The 23,493-nt window shown below is 30.8% G+C and overlaps 1 protein-coding gene and 1 long non-coding RNA gene across 9 annotated transcripts; one reads left to right on the forward strand and one right to left on the reverse strand.

Annotated features, from left to right (window-relative positions):
• Positions 1-158: 158 nt before the first annotated feature.
• Positions 159-15,388, forward strand: LOC109340840. Its single transcript, XR_002106847.1, has 3 exons — positions 159-242; positions 8,778-8,785; positions 15,376-15,388. It is a non-coding gene; the product is annotated as an uncharacterized LOC109340840 (long non-coding RNA).
• On the reverse strand, positions 10,128-21,221 carry LOC109340839 (MADS-box protein SOC1-like). 8 transcript variants are annotated; one of them, XM_019578592.1, is made up of 8 exons: positions 21,118-21,221; positions 20,193-20,384; positions 14,007-14,088; positions 11,811-11,872; positions 11,602-11,701; positions 11,476-11,517; positions 10,841-10,882; positions 10,128-10,398 (listed from the first exon to the last, which is right to left on the reverse strand). In XM_019578592.1, exons 2-8 carry the CDS (start codon positions 20,372-20,374, stop codon positions 10,246-10,248), a joined length of 663 nt encoding a protein of 220 aa, XP_019434137.1. In that variant the 5' UTR covers positions 20,375-20,384; positions 21,118-21,221; the 3' UTR covers positions 10,128-10,245. The 8 variants fall into 8 exon arrangements, with proteins under 8 accessions (XP_019434137.1, XP_019434133.1, XP_019434140.1 ...); XM_019578588.1 differs by having other exon boundaries at positions 21,147-21,214; XM_019578595.1 differs by having other exon boundaries at positions 20,193-20,387; positions 21,023-21,144.
• Between the last annotated feature and the right edge of the window lie 2,272 nt (positions 21,222-23,493).

The raw sequence follows: 23,493 nt of genomic DNA on the forward strand, positions 1-23,493 counted from the left end.
GAAGGACATTTATATCATTTTAGTTACAGTGAGTGTTGAGTTTATTCAAGTGTGAAGTCTCATTTTGGATATGTGGGGAGGAGTGAAAGAGTTTATGAGTAGGAAAGGCTCATGGAACTAATGCCTTAAGGTTTTGGTTCAATACGTGATGTCTCACTTGTAACTCTCCACTCTTCCATACCCCGGTAACATTGAAACTCCCCAGTGGTTGGAGGCTCCCCGTTCGCAGTCTGGTCCAATACGTGGTATCAGGGTCGATAGTTCGACTGGGACATGATGGACTTAAGGGGGAGCGGACCGAAAAGTGCGTAGTACCCACACTTGAGGGGGAGATTGTTGTGTTTATTTAAGTGTGAAGTCTCATATTAGATATACAGGGAGAAGTGAAAGAGTTTATAAGTACCAACAATTGATATCAGAGCCAATTGGTAGATGGTTCTTAAACCAAACTAGATAGCAGATAATGGCTAAAGAGTGTGTAAGCCTGATGGCTAGACAAGGTGTGTCAAAGGTACAACGCAATAATAAAGTAGATGAGTTGAATAAGAAGAAAACATGGCGGAACTGTGGTAGAGGCGATTTATATTGATCCAGAACCCCAGAAGTTCATGTATTGGGTTAGGATCAAGGTGGAGATAGAAACTCATGTGTTGAGTTTGACCTAAAGACGGATGCTGACAATATCTCTCTAGATGTTGAGAGAATGTTCTCATTCGAGATGAGAAGTGGAATATCCTAATACCGTGTGTGGCGCGTCAAAGTGAAAGATATTAATTGTTAACATATCACAAAAGCACAAAGGTGATGGTTGACTTTGACGTAAGGTGTAACATAGGCATTCACTTTGATGCAAGGTGTAACACGAGTGGTAGAGATGTAGGGTGTGACCAGAGCATTAGCTTGGATGCAAGGATCTGGCACAAACATTGGTTAGCATTGATGCAAAGTGTGTGTAGTGGGTATACTTTTTATGATGGAGTATGATAGTTGTCGCGCCCCGATTTTCGGTTGCACAACTTTATTAGAGTCGTCATTACATTTTTTCTAGTAAAAAATGTAGAAAAATCTTTTGGCTCAATCACATTGGGTCTTGGACTTTAATATCCAGGTTCGAGAATCGATTACACACTAGGGAATGTATTAGCACCCTAGTTGCCCATTTGAACGATACTCTACTATATGGCTTGGATTATTAATTGTATTATTATTATATTTTTTCAAACAAAAAAACTTTATTTTATTATTATGTCTAACAAGAGTGATCTTGGTCCTACATATCCATTTTTTGGGAATCAAGACTATGTTCTTTGGGTAGAAAAAAGTTTGTTGATTGGGTTAATTTTATTTCTTAAAAATAGTGAAGTTTAAATAAAAAAATTCAAAAAAAAAAAGTATGAGCGAAGCATAACCCCTATGTCCGTTACCACATCTCATATTAAAACTTAGTTAGCAAATTCCCAATTTTGTTTTTATTTAAAAATCATTTTAAAAAAATATGAGCGAAGCATAGCCCTATATCCGATACTGTATCACATATTAAAATTTAGTTAAGAAATTCCAATTTTTGTTTTTTATTTAAAACCCATTTTTTAATATGAGCGAAGCATAACCCTTACGTCCAACACCGCATCTCATATCTTAAAATTGTGGTAATGTGATTTCATTTTTTATTGATTCATAGATCTTTGTTTATATTTTTTTAATAAGTTTTCAATTGATATATGGTGAGAAACTAGTTAATTACATATTTTGCTTCAAAATTAAATATTTATGAAAAAGAATGTTACGATGTGTATGCAAAGAGTGTATTATTTATACATTTTTTATATAGTTATGGTTATATGTTACAATCATGACAATTATTATTACTAATGCAATTATTGATAACAAAAATAAAACTGCTATAAAAGAAAGTAGTGAAAATGACATACTCTCATACTGATTCCAACAACAATGAAATGTTGCAATTCCTAGGAAAAGTGGTGCAAAAAAGGTTGACCAATGCCGAGCAGACATGCAGGATGTTTGTAGACATGAAGGATGTTTGTATACAAAGTGTACAAAAACAAACTCAAAGACATGACGTTGACATGTAATTGAAGTTTTTTATAATGCATTTTAATGCAATTATATTTTCTCCCGAGTTTCTTTGTATTTTTTTCTCATTTTTGTGTATGAGAGATCTTGGATTATTGTTTTTTGGTTGAAGGTGATTGTTTTTTTATGATTGTGCATGAAAGATGATGTTCTGGGAAGAAAATGATTGATGACTGTATTTTTATTGAGAGAATGGTTGAGGATTATTAAGATAGATGATGAATGCAAGACTTTCTTTATGAAATTCTTATGGATTTGTGGTTGAGTAAAAGATGAATGAGAAATTGATGAGTGAGTTGATGCGTGGTTGTGTGTGAAAGATTTTGAGATTGTTATGGATGATATGAATTTCTTGTGTATGAGAGATTTTTTGGATTGTGAATGGAGGATTTTTAGAAATAGATGATGGGTGAAAGATTTCTTAGAAGGGATGATTGATGGAGGATTTTTTGAGAATGAATGATTTTTTTAATGGATTGTGATTTGTTAAGAAAGAAAAATGGTGTTTTTTTCCTCTTTTTATCGGCTAGGAATTAAACACATGTTTAAATCAAATACAATCTCCAATTTTTAATATTAAAAAGAATTTCAAAAATTTGAATTTCATCATTATGACATAATATTTGAAAATTCAAAGTAATCAATAATTACAAAAAGAATTTATAATATATATTTTTGTATTTTGGGATCTTTAAAAATGTACTTTTTCAATTAAAATGCCTAAACAATTTTTCTTAGAAAGTCTAAAATTATTTTAACATACGTTAGTGTAGGAATAATAACTTTTACTCTAAAAAAACTAGATTTTGATTTAATTTTCATACAAAATTTATAAAAGCATTGTTATTTTTGTAGACTCGTAGCAAATGTTTTTTCTTCCTATACTTACCCTATGCATGAGAATTAATGAAATTTGTCATTGTAAACATTTTTTAAAGAATTGATTCTAACTAATAAGTGATCATTAAGTCACTTTAAAACTATTTTTAAATTTCCCTTTAAATAAAAAACGAAAATGGATAAAATATAAGTCATCATGAATGGATTATCCATTAAATACTCTTTTCAAAATTCCTTTTTTTATTTTTGGAAACAATTTTGTGAGGGAATTCAATTAAACTCCTTTTTGAAATTCAAATTGAAATTTTATGTGTTTCGTCATTAAGCCAAAAAAAATATTTTTTATTTGTTTATAATTTTTTTGAAAAAATGTTTTTTGGGCTAGACAAAATTCGGTATTTACAGTTGTCCCTCTTTACTTGTTGCTTAATGAACATTACGCAAACTGAAGTTTGGGGTGTTGTCTTGATAAGTAACTAGTAAAGAAATGAATATTGATTTTGTTGAGGCTCAAAATACGTTTTTGTTGGTAAGATAAAGAGCGAGGTACAAAAGATTTTGTTCGAGGTCGTCAAGCACGGGCCCCTCAAAGACATAATTTGAGGTCGTCAAGCACGGGGTCCTAGAAGGCACAATTTGAGGTCGGCAAGCACGGAACCCTCAAATTTAAAAAGACAGGCACGAAGCATGAGAAGATTGACTTCGAGGTCGTTAAGCACAGGGTCCTTCAAGGCACAATTTGAGGTCGTTAAGCAAGAGACCCTCACATTTTAAAAGGTTAATAATTGAGCCTGGAAAAATCGGCTTTGAGGTCGTCAAGCACGGGGTCCCCGAAGGCACAATTTGAGATCGTCAAGCACGAGACCCTCAAATTTTAAAAGGCCAGGCACGAAGCCTGGGGAGATTGACTTCGAGGTCGTCAAGCACGGGGTCCTCGAAGGCATAATTTGAGGTCGTCAAGCACAGGGTCCTTAAAGGCACAATTTGAGGTCGTCAAGCACAACCCCTCAAATTTTAAAAGGCCAGGCATGGAGCCTGGACAGATTGACTTCGAGGTAGTCAAGCACGAGGTCCTCGAAGGCATAATTTGAGGTCGTCAAGCACGAGGCCCTCAAATTTTAAAAGGTCAGGCCCAATGCCTGGAAAGATTGACTTTGAAGTCGTCAAACATGAGGTCCTCGAAGGCACAATTTGAGGTCGTCAAGCACGAGACCATCAAATTTTAAAGGTCAGGCATAGAGCCTGAGAAAGGTTGACTTCGAGGTCGTCAAGCACATGGTCCTCGAAAGTATAATTTGAAATGGTTCGGATGAATAGTGTAATGGTATGATTGTTTGGGATATGTGTGCATGAAGTTTACATTGATGTTTGTATTGTGATGATTAATGTACGAGTTTGACTATGCATTGATTGGCATGAGTGTGCATAATGATGCTTTTGATGCATGAGAGGTGGTTGATGTTTAACATAAGAAAATTAGGGGTTTGGGGGTGTCCTTGTTTGAATGCTTGTGTATGCATGAATTTTATGTTGATGTTTTTATGATTAAAGTGAGTATATATATTGACTTGAATATTAATATGATTTAATGTATGTATGTCTTTTATATGCATTGTTTGTATGTCATGTATATGCTTTGTTTCATGTTATTAATGATAATATGAATTGACTTGAATATTGATGTAATTTAATGTATGTATGTCATGTATATGCATTGTTTGATGCTATTATGTCATGTATATGCATTGTTTGATTAATGTGAACATGCAATGTTTGATGTTATTATGAGAGTGTTTGCTTTATGTCATATATAATATAAATATTATATGCTTTTCGAATGTAATGGAATGAGAGGTAAGATCGATGCGCAAATATTCTAATGTATTATTCTTCATTTATTTTTATATTTTTTGGATGAAACTCAAACTTTTGTAGACTTGACTGAAACAACCATTGATATATGTTGTTGAATGGTACCATAACTTTTCACCCATCAAAATTTGTCCCAGTTTAGCTGAAGATGCATTTCTATTAAGGCGATCCACAAAATTACCTTAGTATAATCTTGACGATAGTGACTAAACTCAGTCATACTGCCCCATTATAGGCTGGTTGAGGAATTCTTGACAAAGCGTTGACATTTTTTCGCAACAAAAACTATTTGAGTATACCTATTTTAACATCTTGTCTTTATTCAAGTGGTTATTGTTCATAAACTGCCACAATTTAGATGAACAATGATGTGTAGTAGTAAGACTTCACCTTTAGGGTGTTAATTTAATTTTCCCTAATTTTTGCCCAGAATACCTTATGTAGGCATCTGTGAGAAATTCTCTCATTTTATTATGATCCTAAGTCACCTTTGGAGGTTTTTACCTTAGAAACGTTCTCTTTTTCCTAGGTTGTCCATATGGATTTTCAATCTAACACTCTTTTTTTATTATTAATTTTTTTTTGCTTTTTTGTTCTCTTCTTATTTTGTTTTTTCTTTTGGGAACACCCTCAAATGTGGCTATTTGACTTGATAGGTAGCAAAAGACTTGTATGAGTCATTGTTGAAGTTGCTCTTGAGATGATAACTTAAGATCTTCCTTTTCTTGGTTAAGAGATTCTAATAGCAAATGAGATCATCCAAAAAAACTGCCACAATTTTGGGATTCTTATAATATTCCCTCAAACAATGGAAACAACTAAAAAACTGCCTCAGATGAGATATTAATAATCATCTTTCCCTTTCAATTATGCTGGTGGGCTTGGATTGGAAAGCCTTAGGCCATAAAACATCTCAAAATATGTCACAGTTTGAGAGGTTCCCACTTTTCCTTTTCATACTCCTTATTTCCTGAATAACTCTTTAAAAATAAATACTAAAACAATGATCATATAAACTTTGCAAGTATTTGGACTATGAGTGTTGATATGGTAGTGATGATAAAATTTAATTTGTGTTTGACTTTAGTAGATATGGTGGTGATAATGATATGATTTAATTTATGTTTTAGACCATGAATGATGATGAGGTGAAGATAATATTGATAAGATGATTTTTAACCTTATGCATTAAAGATGAGATATTTTTATCAAAATTTATGAGTTTTCTAGAGTCAATGATTTTTTGTCATGATGTGCATCTTAGGCAAATAAGTCTTCGACAAGTTAATTGAAGCTTTTCTATAATATATTATAATGCAATTATAATTTCTCCTGAATTTCTTTGTGCTTTTTTCTCATTTTTTGTGTAAGGGAGATCTTGGATTATTGTTTTTGGTTGAAGATGATTGTTTTTTTTATGATTGTGAATGAAAGAGGATGTTTTGAGAAAGAAAATGATTGATGAGTGTATTTTTTTATTGAGAGAATGGTTGAGGATTATTGGGATAGATGATGGATGAAAGACCTTTCTTTATGAAATTCTTAAAGATTTGTGGTTGAGTAAAAGATGAATGAGAAATTGATGAGTGAGTTGATGGGTGGTTGTGTATAAGAGATTTTGGGATTGTTATGAATGATATAAATTTCTTGTGTATGAGAGATTTTTGGGATTGTGGATGGAGGATTTTTGGAAATAGATTATGAGTGAATGATTTTTTAGAATGGATGTTGATGGAGGATTTTTTTAGAATGAATAATTTTTAATGGATTGTGATTTGTTATGAAAGAAAACAATGATGTTTTTTCCTCTTTTTATAGGCTAGGAATTTTAGCACATGTTTAAATCAAATGCAATCTCCTAAATAATTCAAAGGAGAGAAATAAGGAAACCCGATTTTTACTATTAAAAAGAATTTCAAAAATTTGAATTTCATCATTATGACACAATATTTGAAAATTCAAAGTAATCAATAATTACAAAATGAATTTATAATATATATTTTTGCATTTTAGGATCCTTAAAAATGTATTTTTTTCAATTAAAATGTCGAAACAATTTTTCTTAGAAAGTCTAAAATTATTTTAACCTACGTTAGTGTAGGAATAATAACTTTTACTCTAAAAAACTAGATTTGGATTTAATTTTCATACAAAACTTATAAAAGCATTGTTATTTTTGTAAAGTCGTAACAAATATTTTTTCTTCATATTCTTACCATATGCATGAGAATTAATGAAATTTATCATTACAAATATTTTTTAAAGAATTGATTCTAGCTAATAAGTGACTGTTAAGTCACTTTAGAACTATTTTTAAATTTCCCTTTAAATGAAAAACGAAAATGGATAAAATATAAGTCATCATGAATTGATTATCCATTAAATACTCTTTTCAAAATTCCTTTTTTTTTTTACTTTTTGAAACAATTTTGTGAGAGAATTCAATTAAATCCCTTTTTGAAATTCAAAATGAAATTTGATGTGTTGTGTCATTAAGCCAAAAAAATATTTTTTATTTGTTTGTAATTTTTTTGAAAAAATGTGATTTGGGCCGAAAAAAATTCCGTATTCACAATAGTTCCTTTAAACTATGATTGTCAGACTAGACAATGATGATAGCGGTTGAGACTTTCCAAGGAAGCTTCAAGGTTCCCTCTGACTGAGTATTGAAGATGATGATTATTGGTAACTTTTGTATAGATGTTCCATATATCGAAAGACTTCCCAGCAATATGTGGCTAGGCAACATGTTCTATTAGATAGCGGCACAAGAAGTTGCACTACAAGTTTGGAAAGCTAGGCTCTTGGAAATGTCATCTAGGATACTCATAAGGTTTATGCTGCAGGGGAGCATACTCTTATGTGGGGAATTGTTAAAGAGAATTAGGCATAGAGCAAGGTGAAAATTCTTGTGTGGATTTCCTAAGGAGCGAAATATTCGTCCATTTCAATCAAGGTGGAGATTGTTGGGAATATTTGAAATATATTATTATATGAAGTCACACATTGCCTAATATTATAATGTGGTAGAGTATAATGTTATATATTGGACTCAAGTCCCTTATTGTAATGTGTATCAGATATAAGTACGATACCAAATAGAAATACTTCATGGATAGTTGAATAAGTGTTTCCGTTGTACCAATGAGTAGTATCAGAGTCGATGTACTTAAGGGGGAGCAGACCAGAAAGTGTGTGGTACCCACAGTTGAAGTGGAGATTGTTAGATTTATTCAAGTGTGGAATCTCACATTGGATATGCGAGAGAAGTAAAAGAGTTTATAAGTAGGAAATGCTCATCGAATTAATGCCTTAAGGTTTTGGTTTAAGACGTAATGTCTCACTTGTACCTCTTCACTCTTCACTCTTCCCATACTCAGGTAACAATGGAACTCTCTGCTAGTTGGAGGCCCCCAATCGTTTAGTCCAACAATGAAATTATAGTTTTACTTTTGAAATCCAAAAAAAAACTTTGATTTCTAGTAGTGGAGATGATCTTGTTCCGTTATGAAAATAGTTAGTTTAATCATAAGTATGTAGTGGATGGGCGTTGTAAACGAATTGTTGATGAGGACAATGGTATCAGGGCATCAAGTGCTTCCAATTCAGGTGTTCAGACAACAATGGGACCATTTCCTAGTGTTCCTGAGGATACTTCAGTGATTACTTATGCAGACCATATTGAGCTTTGTCATCTTCATCCATTTTGATATCAACATTTGAATATAATGTGATCTTCATCTGATATAAGTTCTGCCAAAACATACAATAGAAGCAACAATGCTAACCAACACTTTCAAGTTGGAATTTTTATAAAGACAGATTAGAACATTTGTCTATCATAAATTTCTACACTCAGATTTACCATTTGTCAAATGTAATCAAGGTTTTAAATAGTAGTTACAGTGACAAAGAAGTGAATGTTGGTAATTGATCTAGGAAGGATGATTTGTACATGTGAAGAGGAGGAGAATCTGTGAATGAGATGTAGGAGTGAAGAGGGGAAGAGAGAGAATGGGTCAGAATAATGTAATTGATGACTCTGTGCCCCTTTTCAACAGTATTCAACAAATTCAACAAAATAATATAAAATATTGATTTATTTTTTATAACTTTTTTTTCAAATTATATGATGCATTTTGATTGGTTTGGGATATTATTGAGGACACTAAAGGAAACAGGAGATCTTCATCCTTGAGTGAAACTTCTTTTCATTAATGTATCATACATTAACATTTATATCATTTTTATTTAAAATGATATTATAATTTTATTTTTAAAATATAAAAGAAAAAATCATTTTCTTCTCTATTACTTTTAAAAGAAGTTTCCCTCTGTGTAATGGAGTGAGAATAATGAAGTGAGATTGGTAAATGGTAAAAATATTTTTAGGGAGGGTATTTTTGTAAGCTTGTTATAAAAGTTTTTAGAAATTGGGTGAGTAAGATCGTAAGAAAGACATGAATGTATATAAAATTGCCCACTTTTTTATCCAACGTCAAGGTTTATGCAACTAGTTTTCAAAATGTCATTTGTTATTTAATATTGCATTCAGAAATTTGGGGAAGTTAGGGTCAATATTGTACAAGGGGAAGAATAACAATTGTCCTAAGAATACAATTTAAGAAAATGAAAAGCAAAATCTTTCATTGAAATATGACATTATTATATTTCAAGTGCTGGAATTAATTTTCAAATACTTATTTTTATTTCTTAAACAATTTTCTAGTTACTTGTTAATGTAATCCATTTTATAAACTTCATATTCAAGTTTCTTTATCCTAATATAACATTTATTTGTTAGTGTCAGTTTTAGATTGTAATTTAAAATCACAATTGTGGTATCAATATTCTTGTTCTGGGAGTCTCATCTATGATACAATGACAACAAGTATGGTCACACCTTCTCACAACTGTCATAAATGCATTATAAAAAGGTACCTTAGTTCACGAGTCTTTTACTTAGTGAAATATTAGGAAAGGTAAATATATGTTGTCTTACCATCCCATAAAAAGAAATCTTTCTAGAATTTAAACCTATAATCTATGATTACTAATCAACAACCTTATTATTACATGAAGTTAATTCTTCTAAACTCATTATAATGTCAATTTAAAACACAGGTTTAAAAAGACATATCAAAATTTATACTACAACTTAGTTGTCGGGAATCAGGGGTTAAATCCCTAGAAGGGATGACATTAACCATACAGATGATACACTGAAGTGAGTCTTTTGACAGAATACAGTGTTCATTTAGACCATAAATTTGAAAATTTTAACAATAAATTCACTCTCATATGACCATTGTTTTTTGATGTCTATGAGAGCACCATGAAATATGTCTGATACACATTAATGATATGAGACAGTTGGCCATACCCTTATTTTATATTTGCATGCACTTGCTAGGATTACTTAATCTTTAACTAGGGTTAAGTAGGAGAGATGCGCCTTGGTCTTGTTTCTGGAAGTCCAATGAACAATTCAGTCTCTACATCTGAATTACTTGGACTACTACTTTCTGCATATGGTTCAGGTTGTTTTTCTCTTTGATCCTTTGTTGCTGGCTGTGGACAGATACCATACTGCAGAAAAACTTGGTATTAAGCCTTAATTCTAATTGATCCAAAAATATGTAAAACAATTCAAGTTTCTAACAAAGATATGAAATTTAGGAATAGAAGTTTAGTATCTGTTTTTATTTTCATTCAATATATTGTCATTATTAGTTACAAAAATGTCATTTTCTTATTATTACAGAAAATATCATTTTGATTCTTGTTTCTGAAGTTTTGCAAATGAAATGATGAAAATCTAGATTTTCAATTAAAAAAGGGCACATCAAGTTATGAGTTCTCATTTAGAAGGGTTAGGTGGAGAATGAAGAGATTGTTTTAAGGTTTTGAATTATTATAAACTGAGGCTTACCCTCATCTATTTTTCAATCAATAAGACTATTATATACTTCAAATGAGGCTAAGGTAGCAAAATAAAATCCAGAAAGAAGTAACTGCAGGATAACTTCACCTTTAAAGAGAGCCTGCAATTTTCAGCAACTAGGGTTTTTTCCTGAAATGTGTTAAAAACACATTAGTCAGAAACTTTTAGACGTAGCACTGGCTGGTACTTTTTTTCAAACATGCAGAACTCATGGAGGAAATTGACTAACCATGAAGCATCGTTTTCTAGGCATTTATATATCATGAATTCAGAATGATATACAAGTAATTCAAGCACGAATTTAGACAAATGAGAAATTAATGCTACTTAGATAGCTCATTAGGTTGACAATCAGTCACAATGTATACATGTCTATATTTGACCAAAAAAGTTAAGGCTAAAATGGCTACATACACTGCTTATTAACCTTCTGGAGAGATATTTAAGCAAAGCATTATGCTAGTACTTAATTTAGTTTCTTGGCTTTTGAACTTTGTTGTTGGTACCATTCTAGAATACATATGTTTTAAATTGCGAATGCAATAGTTATTGTGATTACGTTGCATTTATAGCAATTGTGATTGTGGTACAATTGCAAAGACTCTCAAAATCGTAATATTGCATCTAAAGTTCCTATTGCGGAGAGGGTTACGTTCTCAAGCTTAATTTTCTATTTAATAAAAAAAATCACTTTTAATGCAAAAAGAGTTAAGAGAGCTTACCTTTTCTTTTAGTTGCTGAATTTGCTCCTTGAAAACCTGAGTCTGAAGAATAGAAGTTGTGATTCAAATATCTACTAACATTGAAATTTAAAAGTAAAATTCTGTAGGATTGTTAATCAAACTAACCTTTCTTGCTCGAACATTGCCTACACTCCTCTCCAACTGTTTTTCTATCTCTTGCAATTCATCAATGGAGCATGAACCCAAACCTTCTCCTAAGAGTTTCCTAAAGGAATGAAAATATGCAACATATTCCTTCATTGTGGGTGATTAAAATTTAACACTGAATGTGAACAATTTGTCTAGATGAATGGAAATTCAAGAAAATATTTAACCGCTTTGAAGCTTCAAGTAGGTCAATTTTTTCCATCATGCTTGATGCTTCTTGCTTCAAATGCTGCCATACATTAGGCAACTTCATTTAAACTTCATGATAAACAAATACAGTAGGCAAAGGGAAGTTTACCGAACTCCAATTAACCAATTCCCACTCATTGAAATTTGAAGTTGGAAGGTTTAAATTTATAGACATATAGATGAAGATAAAAGTACCTTAACCTAAGCATACATTAATCTAGAAATGCAGGCATGATGTAGGGATTAGAGTTGCCATTAAATTAAAGCCTTGTGAGTTGTGATTATCTTTGTTAAGTTGCAACTTTATGATTTGAATCCAATTCCTTTATAAATAGAGGTAGGCGTATATGTACTCACAAATTTTCTAAAAATTCTCTGCCTAACGTATTCTAACAAACTGCAATGAAAATACATAAGAAAGGAATTTTAGGTATTATGAATTTTCAAGATAACTGCTCTACGGAGGATGAGTAATATAATTCTGCAAAATCCTTTTTTCTATTAAGTGTGTTATATTCTGCAGAAACCATATTTACCACCATTTTGACATCATTAACTAGTAAGGTATCAATACATTGTTGTATTTTCAACCTATTTCTAAAGTTTTGAAGTAACGCTTTGATCTAACAATTTTCAGATGTCTTATTTTCACAATTAAGTTTTTATCATCTTAATGAGTGATACCACCTTCAAAAACCTTATTTTCAGCACCTTCAAGCTGTTAATTATGACGCCACTCTCGAAAAGCATTATTCTCATCATCACCAAGTTGGGAATTGTGTCACCATTTTCCAAAGCATCATTCTCATTACCATCAAGTTCTAAACTGTGTCATTTTCATCAGTGGACCATCTACCAAAGTCTCTCATTCTCACTATAAAAGGCATCTTGCTAAACCATTACTAGGTGGATCCTCAAGACATACACATTTGGCAGGGTTTAGTGTACAAGTTTTATTCCTACTATATAAAGTTTAAACTCTAACCTATTTTTATCTATTTGACAACCTGAATATAAAGCAAGGGTAGGTAAATTCAATCAACGAAATGAGGAACTATGATTTGGTTTGGTATTGAAAGGAGCACTAAAAGGCTTATGCATTTTTTCTTCAATGAAAACAAGAAACCTAACAAAAAGAAGACGTGTGAGAAAAGGATAAAACACATGCATTTTCATCATCCTACGTGTAATCATGAAACAATAGGAGTGAGTGATTATAGAAGAAAGAATAAATAAGATAAATAATGGATTAATGGCTTGAAGCAGGAAAAGTCTTATGCATTGGCTATTAATGTGGAAGGGGATTACATTTGCTTGAAAGGGCTAATCAGGGCAGTTTAAATTGTTGAGCCTTATTAGGTTGTTTGATTGTTAAAATAAATGGGCTAGAAAATTTTGATTTCTATCATGATTGAATGATTATTTATTTTTTCGAGCAATTGTTAGTATGTTCTTGTGAGTGAGACTCACCCTCAACCTCCTTCACCCTAACTATAAACCACCTTATAATTCCATTTTTTTTTGTTATCAGTGAGACTCTCACCCGCAAACTCTTGTAATCCATTCCTCAAGTTATTCATATTCACTATTAGACAACCTATAATTATCTTATTGTTTGTTTACGACCCAAGCACCAAGGTAGGTCAAGACTCCTGAGCCCTCAAACCTCAAAAACTTGATTCCACTGATTTATCCTGATTGTATATGGCTCAATGCAGGTTGGTCCCTCAAAAAATGTGGGCACCTCGGTGTGACCTAATCCAACACATAGGATGTGAGTGATAAATCACGAGGAAGCTTAAGTCACGAAATGAGAATTTGACTACCCTTTACGATAGTTGTAACTGTTGGTGTGACCTAATCCGCACGAAAGGACATGATGTTAGCCTGTTAGGTGATGCATTTAGGGGTCAAGCCGAAGCTTGAAGGGACTTGTGCCCTGTTGTCTGGAAGTATGTTGAGGCCAGTTGGTGCAGGACTGCAGGTCCAACTGAGGTAGCATATGGGAGGATGTAGCTAACAATCTGGCTTGACATGATTTGGCAACCCGACCCAATTAATCATGGGGAACATTCCTATTCCCTGGAGTTGTTCACAAGTTTTCTTTGTAATCCAATATAACTATTTTATTTTTTGTTAATAAAAAGTAAAAAAAGAAAGAAAGAATATAAAACCTGCATATTTTGTTCAACTGATCTGGGTGTTGTTGGAGTATCCCTAGCATGCCTGCGGTATCGTTCAATTGTCTCCTGCATGCTGTATCATTACACCCAATATTACTGCAGTCAGATTAGCTGATCCATGATCAAAGTATTAAGTTAAATATAGGAACTTTCTTAACAAATGCATATCATTATTATAGGTTAAAAGGTATTCCCAACAGAATATTTCATGCACGTTTTTTTATGTATGCATTCAAGACAACTGCTGAGTCTCATTTGTAGCTGGGTTAGGTTGACAAACATGCAAAGGAACTTGCAGATGGACTCTAGGTACATATCTCATATATGGAAGACACAAAAACAGGTTTTGTACGCCACTGTTACTGCTACGGTTTATAGTATATGGTCAGAAAGGAACGGTAGGTTTTTGTTTGTGAAATAAAAAAAAAATCTCACATCAAGGGAAGAAAATACTTGAAGAACGTTTATATTTACTTGAGGTGTGATCAAGGGGTATAAGGGTTTTTTTAGTGTGGTATGTTGAAATGTGTCATAACTTTTTAGAGGGTTCTATACAAATGTATAATACATAATATTTAGTTTGTGTCTCGAACGTTCTAGATAAATTACATTATGATATATAACATGTATTATCTAGAAGCTTCATGAGATTCTTGAGGTGGTGACAATAGTCCTATAAATAGGACTTACGAGGTTAAATGTAATGCGTATGGTTATGAAGGGTGTTCTACTATATATGAAAATTTAGGCCCTTTAATCCACCAAAGTACTCCTTCTACCATTGATTTGTAAAATATACGTTGCCTTCATCTCATACAATATAACCTTTACTTTGTTCAACTATTATTTCTATCACCTACTAAGACCAACAAGTGGTATCATTGTTACCTTTGATCATATACTAGGTGTAGTCACTCAACCACTATTCCAAAAATGTGGTCTATAACAACTCATATTACTCTTAACAAACTTTCTATCGATACTAAATTACTTATAATGTTTTTTAGAGTCATAATACACTCAAGCTTATCTACGGAGCATAAGTCCATGCAATGACTAAAATATAAGACATGCACCCTCTAAGGCTATCCTTGAGTACAAGCCTAAAAGGAAGATTGAAGATGCAATATAGAGTTCATGTCAGAAGTCTCCAACAAGATTGACAAGGACATTTGCACACATCTGAAGAGCTTCGAAGAGTCCCTATCAGAAGTCCTCTAAGAAGAAGACAAGGAAACTCATCACTTCAAATTAGGGTGAGCAGAACCTGACCCTACCCACTCACTTGGTATGATCTAATCATGATCTGACCCGAATAATGTTGGGTCTCATCAGATCTAGGTTTGGGTTCAAAAGTTAGACTCAGACAATATTTAGGATCAGATAGGGACCAAACATGACTCGATCATGGTCACTCACTCTTCATGTTTGTATGTGTCTTTATTCAAATGTGTACAGAGTGATGACACATTTTTGGTCGAAAATATTATTCATTGTTTCTCTAATTTTTTCATCATATATACATGATTAATGATATATATATCATTTTATACGTCAAATTACATATTCATAATAATAAATAATATTGATAAGACTTTATCTAAAATGAGTATGCATTATACTTAATCGGGTTTAGGTCGGGTTCGGATTTAAAAACTGACTCAAACGATTTTAGGGTCGGATTAGCTTCAAGTCTAGGGCTAGGTCCAGATTAAAAAAAATGACACGACTAACATTTAGGATCGGGTAATGGACAGTCCTTTACTCGACCCATACTCCCCCGATTCAAATATAGAAGTTTTATTTTGGAGTTCAACAGTGTCATTTGGGCTTCATTGCACGAGGTGAGGATAAGTAAATGTTGCAAAGAATTCTAAGTGGGATTGTTGAAATGTGCCACAACTTTCTAGAGGGTTCTAAAAGAATGTGGCAATACATAATATTTAGCTTGTGTCTAGAGAGTTCTATATAAATTACATTATGGTAGATATAACATGTATTATCTAGAAGCTTCATAAGATTCTTGAGGTGGTGAAAATAATCCTACAAATAGGATTTACGAGGTTAAATGTAATGTGTGGTTGTGAAGGATGCTCTATTATATATGAAAATCAAGGTTCTTTAGCCATCAAAGTACTCCTCCAACTATTGATATATCAAATATATGTTATCTTTATCTCACACAATCTTCTACTATGTTCGATTATTATTTCTATCACCCACTAAAACGCCACGCTTGGCTCGAACTTGAACCATATGGTATATTTCTTTTTATTAAAAAACAGAATTAGTTTTGGAAAAACTAATAATAAATGCTTCTAGAAGATCAATTGACACACTTTCTCAACTATTTTTCTCTCTCTTATTCCCCGACAAACTATTTCTCTTTCTTGACGTGGTAGTTAGACTTTAGAGTTACAATAATTATACTTAATGACATTAGTTAAATTTATGGTTGTAATTCTAGAATGGTCATGGTGCAGTAGGAGTCACATACATTAAGTTAAATGTCTTAAAAGAATGGTTTAGTATGCGACTCACATTATGTTTTGTGTTTTAATTCATTTTCAACATGAAAAATAGGCAATTCAATGGAAAAGTGCAGCCATTGGAGACACTCTTCCTTCAAATTCAGAGAGAAATCAATCGCAGCGAACGAGCTAGAAGTAGTCAAAGAACAAAAGCTCAGGACAGGAGGAAGTATTTTTGGAACATATAGGAATCAGGAATAAAAGTGTATAGGACTATAGGTTTTATACTACTATGTGAGGGATCGAGGGTAATAGTATAATAGTAATAGTAATATAAATGTGATTAGTGAAGGTTCTGTGAATGAATTTAGGTGGTTAGATTAGGGGGATTAGGAGGGACCCTTTTCAATCCTAGATAGAAGATGACCACATAATTTATCCTAATAACTATACTCTTGTCTGTATGTATTAATTGTACTTTGCACTGGTTAATGGTAATTTTTACATTTATCCACACAAAATGTTGGGACAAATTGTTCTAGTAGAGGGCTATTTTAGTAAGCAATTTAAATTAAGTTCTCATCTACACCAAACAATTTAGAGATGTATTTTATATTAATATAGGTGATATATTGGTGTCTTGTAAAAAAATATTGTAATATTTATGCCGGTAGTGTAAAGATTTATATGGAGTTAGTGTATCATTTACCACTTACTTATATTATTTTTATTTAACGGTCAATCATAATTGAAAATGAATAATATATGCTATAATAACAGTGTAAAAAAATCTTATATTGTCAATGCATATGTCTTTTTCTCATAAAAAATGATATCTTATATAGCATAATAATTTACTAAACACATATTTAATCTCATTCATTGGTTTGTTGACTCTTTAGTTTCTTTAAAGCCAGTTTCTCTGAAAAATAAATTATTTTATGCTGAGGTTCATGAATCCTTTTTTAACACATACTTTTATTAGTTAAGTGTATTATAATAAATTTCTGAATTATAGAGTAAGCTGTATCACTTCAAAACACAAATGGTTAAGGTTCTGCAAGGTGAAACTCTAATTCAGAAACCTCCCTTCTTTATCAATTCTGAAGAAGAACAAAAAAATCTAATATCACCTGAAAAGGTTATATGCTAAAAAAACTGTCATTTAGTACTAGTGCTTTCTATGCACCCATGACCCAACAACAATGATGGCAGAATAGGGGGCTGAAATTAACACATGCTAAGTAAAATTAACAATAACTAATTTCTAATGTAAATAGTTATCTGAAGTTTAATTTAATAAAAATATAATATGTATGACCATTTTTATGAAGAAAAACATAAAAAAGAACAGTGTACTTCATTTTAGTAATTCAAATTGTATTAAGGAATTTGGGAGGATAGATAAAAATATAATACAAATAGTATAAAAAATTGCATCATGAACCCCTACTTAAATTTTAAATGCAAGGGTGAATAAGAATTTAAAATAGTGAAAACTATATCATATATAAATAATATGTAATAAAATTTTTAAGGGAAAATGACACTGTCCCAATCACATACTCTTGTGTCATTCCTAGAAGATAATAAGGTGGAAAAGTAATGCAGATAGATAGAAATGGTTTTCATATTTTGTGAATATAATGAAAGCTACAGCCACTAACTCTCACATGTCACTCTTAGTTACTGTTGACCAGAACTTAATTACTAAATATAGTTTTCATATGGTAAAGCATAAACCTATACATGTGCTAACATTGTCTTTTCCCATCACCGAGAGTACCTTTTACACTTTTGTAATGTTTGATTAGAAAGCTAATCTATAGATAATTTATTCCTTTGATTATATTCAAATCTTATACTTGATTCAGATTCGATCTTAGACTTAGTTTTGTTATAATAGTAATCTTAATAGTGTTACTACACTAATAGAAGAAAGCAAGATAAAGTTACAGGTTCATATCCCACCCATTAGTATTAAAATTTGTTGAGTTTTAGAAATTGATAGGAATTAGGTTCACTGTAGTGTTGTAAAACAGTAAAGTATACCAATCGTGCCATTTAATATCATGAAATATTCAAAGCTTCCCACTTTCCCTATATCATTCACTTATACTGATGTAAACTTCATGCCTTAATTTCCCTAGTGCATCCATTGGAGTGCTTATTAGCTTCTCTTTAACCCTAAATAAATGAGAAAAAATAAAATTAGATCATGTTGGTATGTATATTTATATTCATCATAGCACTTATGTGGTTATGATAAATATCTTGAATATCTCCCTTGCTTTTTAACTGTTTTTGGTACATATTTAACTAAAACATGGAGAAGAACATTAATTATTAGACATTATATCAATGTCCAAGTTTTGATGTCCATTAGTTATTTTCGATTATATATTTAGGATCTTAATATCAAATGTCCTATCTTTTTAATGAAAGTATTAATAAATATTCTTTGATCTTGTTGATATGTGACATAGATCGTTTTATCTTAAGTATACTTATTAATCATCCTCATTATATTAATGTGTGAATGAAATTTACCAGGTGATCGGGAACTAAAATGAACTATCTATGTTCCTAAATAATGATCATTAGTTAACCCGTTGACTAATGTAGTTTTTCGGAAAAATCAGATTTTAATACAACAAATGTATTGTTAATAAATTTCTTTGCTGATCAATTTCCCCAACTCACTAGTTTCTCTCTTTCCTCTAATCTATAAATATTTTGTCTATGAAGATTTTTAATTCAACTTTGCATCAGTATTTTTCTCATTCTAATTTTTGGGTTAAATCCTAATTTGTATATGCTATTAAAGTGGAATACCATATCACAGTGCACCAAAAATACGATTTTGTTTTACTATTATGTTATCATAAATTTATTCTTTTTCAGAAAAAAATGAGGTGCATCATATCATTTTGGCATGAAAAAAATTGTTATCTTATTAATAGCATGATAAAAAATGCCTCGAAGTTGATAAATGTGACGATAATTGATAAATTTGTAAAAAGTCAATAAAAGAAGTTAATTGGGATAAAAAATGTTCTATAGTAAATATAATCTTCAGGTGCAGGTTTTTCTATTTTCAAATTTGGATTTAACAACAAAAATTAGAATGAGAAAACACAGATGAAAAGTTGAATTGGTGGAAATTAGAGGAATGAAGAGAAGTTAATGAGATCAGATAACAACATTACTTAAATTGTTATAGGAGAGAGAGAAATTAACGAATAAATTGATTATATATTCTGATTTTTCCTAAACAAATATGTTAGTTACATGGTGGCATCATCCTATGCACCTGTATTTAGAAAAGAGTGTAATTTTATATCATGAATGTTAGAGTGAATATATATTATATATGAACCTTGATACAATAATAGTGTATAATGATAGTGTATATGATTTATCCACTATTATTAGATACATTTTTTCTTTAAAAAAATAATGATAAAATTTGGAGATGCAAATCCAATTAAAAAAATCAAGAATAAGAAAGAGGATGAAGGGCTTAAGGGATAGAATACAAGATGTTGTAGGTCCGAGTCTCACCAACAATAAAAAGGGAGTTATAAAATGGTTTGATGGTGTGATGGATAGCATGAAGGAAGTGGGTGAAGAAGATCGATAATTTGAATCTCACCTATAATAAAAATACTAACATACTAACAATTGTTGATGAAAAAAACTATACCTGGAGCTAGCAAATTCATAAAGCTTGCCTCTGGGAGAGAAAACAATAAGAGCAACTTCAGCATCACAAAGAACTGATAACTCAAAAGCCTTCTTCAGCAACCCATTTCGCCTCTTTGAGAATGTTACTTGCCTGCTTGTGGCATTCTCTATAAACTTCATTTGAGTCTTTCCTCTCACCATCTCTTCTTTTCTGTGTTACACTATCATCATCATTAGTACTTATATAAGATATTCATTACAAAATGAAACTTACATGAAACAAAAAAACAAATATAATTAGTAAATACTTAGGAAACTTAATCATCTCATGTAGATTATGAGTTGGTACTGTCTTTGGATTATTTTCTTACTTTATTTTCTGTGGATCTTTACTATATCTATGTCAGTATCACCATACACTTATCAATAATTCTATGCTTATAAATAACGGAGGACGAGTTACAAAGAAATGGGAATTAAATTTATAAAAAAGAAGAAAAAAAATAAAATAAAAATAAAAAAACCAGAGCCCTACATATAGATTTAAATGAAAAGGAAAGAAACCTCAGTGTGAAACTATCTGTAAATCCAAACACCCAAAAAGACATATCTCATAAACAGTTTTATTCTGATTTGATTTGATACTTACCAGATACAAAAGCAATTACTTTGATTTGAAGTAGTTCTCAGTAAGCTAGCCAAGAAAAAGCTTATAATTTTCCAAAAGAAACTGAAGCAGATTTAAACCAAGAATAAGAGAAGAATAAAAGTTTTGTGCATAAGAAAATGAAAAGAAGAGAAGATGAAGATAATGAAAGAGGTTTTTAGGAATCAAGATAAAGGAAGCACCCAAAAGAGAACACACAGAGTGCAGAGAAATAGAAAAGGTTGTTGTGCTCTACTTGATAATTGAGGTACAAGTCAATGAAGGAGTTAGATTTGACCTATCTTTATTTAGCTAAGAGAGAAGCACCTTTCCTTATTCATCCACCTGATATAAATAACCTCATCTTCCATAAGTCCCACCATATAAAGAAACAAAAGTTCTTCATAATAGAAAATTCAAACCTCATCCCTTGCTTGTTTTAGTAAAACTAGAATCTACTGGCCCAAAAAAAGAAATTTTAAGATTAATAATATAATAAAACAGAATTGGTATTTCAAGGATACTGTAATTTTTGTTTTGATTTCACTTAGTGTTCTTGAGAGAAATGAAGGACTAATTTATGGGATACACTTGCATGTCTAAGTATAGATTTCTACAAACAATTTTTTATTGTTGTAAATATTAAATTAGTATCTAATACTTTAGTAACTCAAACTTCTTTGACTTAAACCAAGAAATTTATTGGTATTGTATAGATTTATTTTTATATTTGACTTTGTTTATACACATATTTTAAAGACCCATAAAAATACTTATAAAAATCATTACTTTTTTATCCCACAAATAATGTACATAATATTATTCTGTGGGAAATGTTTGAAAAAGTTCTTTATTTTTTTTTTTATTAGTTAGTTTTGACTGTTATGTTAATTAGTTTTCATTCCTTTTATATATGACATTCATGTAACTTTTTAATTCATTTATTAAATCAAAGAAACACATAATCATTTTCTAACTCTTTAATATGCTTTCTTGTTGTTTGATTTTTAGTAGTAAATGATACCTCAAGTCCTCAACGTTTTCTATTTAAAGAGCAGGAAAAGGATACCTATAGAAAGGACAATATAATAAAGTGTCGATGGAAACTTAATTAGTAAAATATTATATTTGCCAACTCACTTCTAGGTCTACATGTGCAAGGTTTGAGTTATTCTCTGAACTTTTTTAAGGTAAGCTATTTATAATAGAAATAATCTTCATATTAGCTTTTGTTTGTCCTTTAGAATTTTTAAATATGTCACGTACACATTAAGATTATTATTAGTATTATTTTCATTGTTAAATCTCCCTTAATTTGGCACTGTTTATTTAGGAAAGAAAATTGAGTAACATAGAGGGAAAGCAATAAAGTGCATCCTTATAGTGCTAGGGCTAGTGCTACCGCTAGTGAGTGAATATCATCAATTAAAAAGTGATCACATCTTATATCTTAAAAAATATATCACTTCATTTATTATAATTTACAATTAATTAGAAAAATAATTTATTATCAAACTTTAAATTTAAATAATATTTATTTAAGAGAATAAAATATTTTCTCACACTAGAAAATAATTTATATCCTTAAATTTACTTAATATGTCATTTTTATAATATATTTTAACAAACAATGTTTTGATTAGATATTTTATTATCTTTTTTAATAAATCACAAACATGTTTCGGAACAAGTCCCTTAAAATGAAGGGATAGAAACACCACAAGTTGGTCAGTACAAGCACGTACACGAATTCACCAATGAGAAGTCGAAAACGTAGCCACTTATCAGTAATGTCATCATAACATTATGTCCCATACAGAGACAGCTTTCATCTTTTCGATATTTTATCTTCCATCTTTATAATTTTGAACAAAAATAATTTTCTATAAATCCTCATGTAAGGGTAGCTGGGGTGAGTTACGGTAATGATACTATAAATCTTAAATAAGAGTGAGTATAATAACATTAACAACATACACGTTAAGGGTTAGTATATATAAGAGTAAATTATACTTAAACATTCTGAATTTTGATGAAATTGTACAATTTACTCATTCTTTTTTAAACTTACATAAATCACTCATCATTTTTTAAATCTATACAAATCACCTTTACTTATATACATATACTATATTGACTATCTTGTATAAGAAATAAATGTATTTTCTTAAACAAAAAATGATGACGAATGTAATTAAGTTAGACAAAATATGGTATATTATAAAAATAATTCCGGATAGTATAAGAGTCGATATCTATTCATTGTCGATGTCACTATGTGTTCGATTTTATGGTATTTTTCAACTCGATGCGCCATTAAAATCAACAAATTATCATTTTACTGTATACATGGAAAATTTCATTTTATAAATAAAAGGAGATAAAAATAAAAATTTTATTTTATATTAAACTTACAAAACTTAAAATGTATTCTTAATTAATTAATTTTCTTTTAAGTTGTAACATGTATAGTAATTAAGATTTTTTAACTCCAATAATATATAATCTTAATCAATAAAAGAGAAGCTTAAGTATAAAAATTAAAATGTTATCAAGTATCCTAAATACATTATTTAAGAAATAGACTATGGAAAATTCATCTTTACACTAATATTTACAAGTTTTGGGAATTGTTGAACCTAATTTCTTGAAACAAATGTGATTGTTTTTCTAC

Source organism: Lupinus angustifolius, unplaced genomic scaffold (genome assembly GCF_001865875.1).
Source record: "Lupinus angustifolius cultivar Tanjil unplaced genomic scaffold, LupAngTanjil_v1.0 Scaffold_267_3, whole genome shotgun sequence".
Taxonomy (NCBI): Eukaryota; Viridiplantae; Streptophyta; class Magnoliopsida; order Fabales; family Fabaceae; genus Lupinus; species Lupinus angustifolius.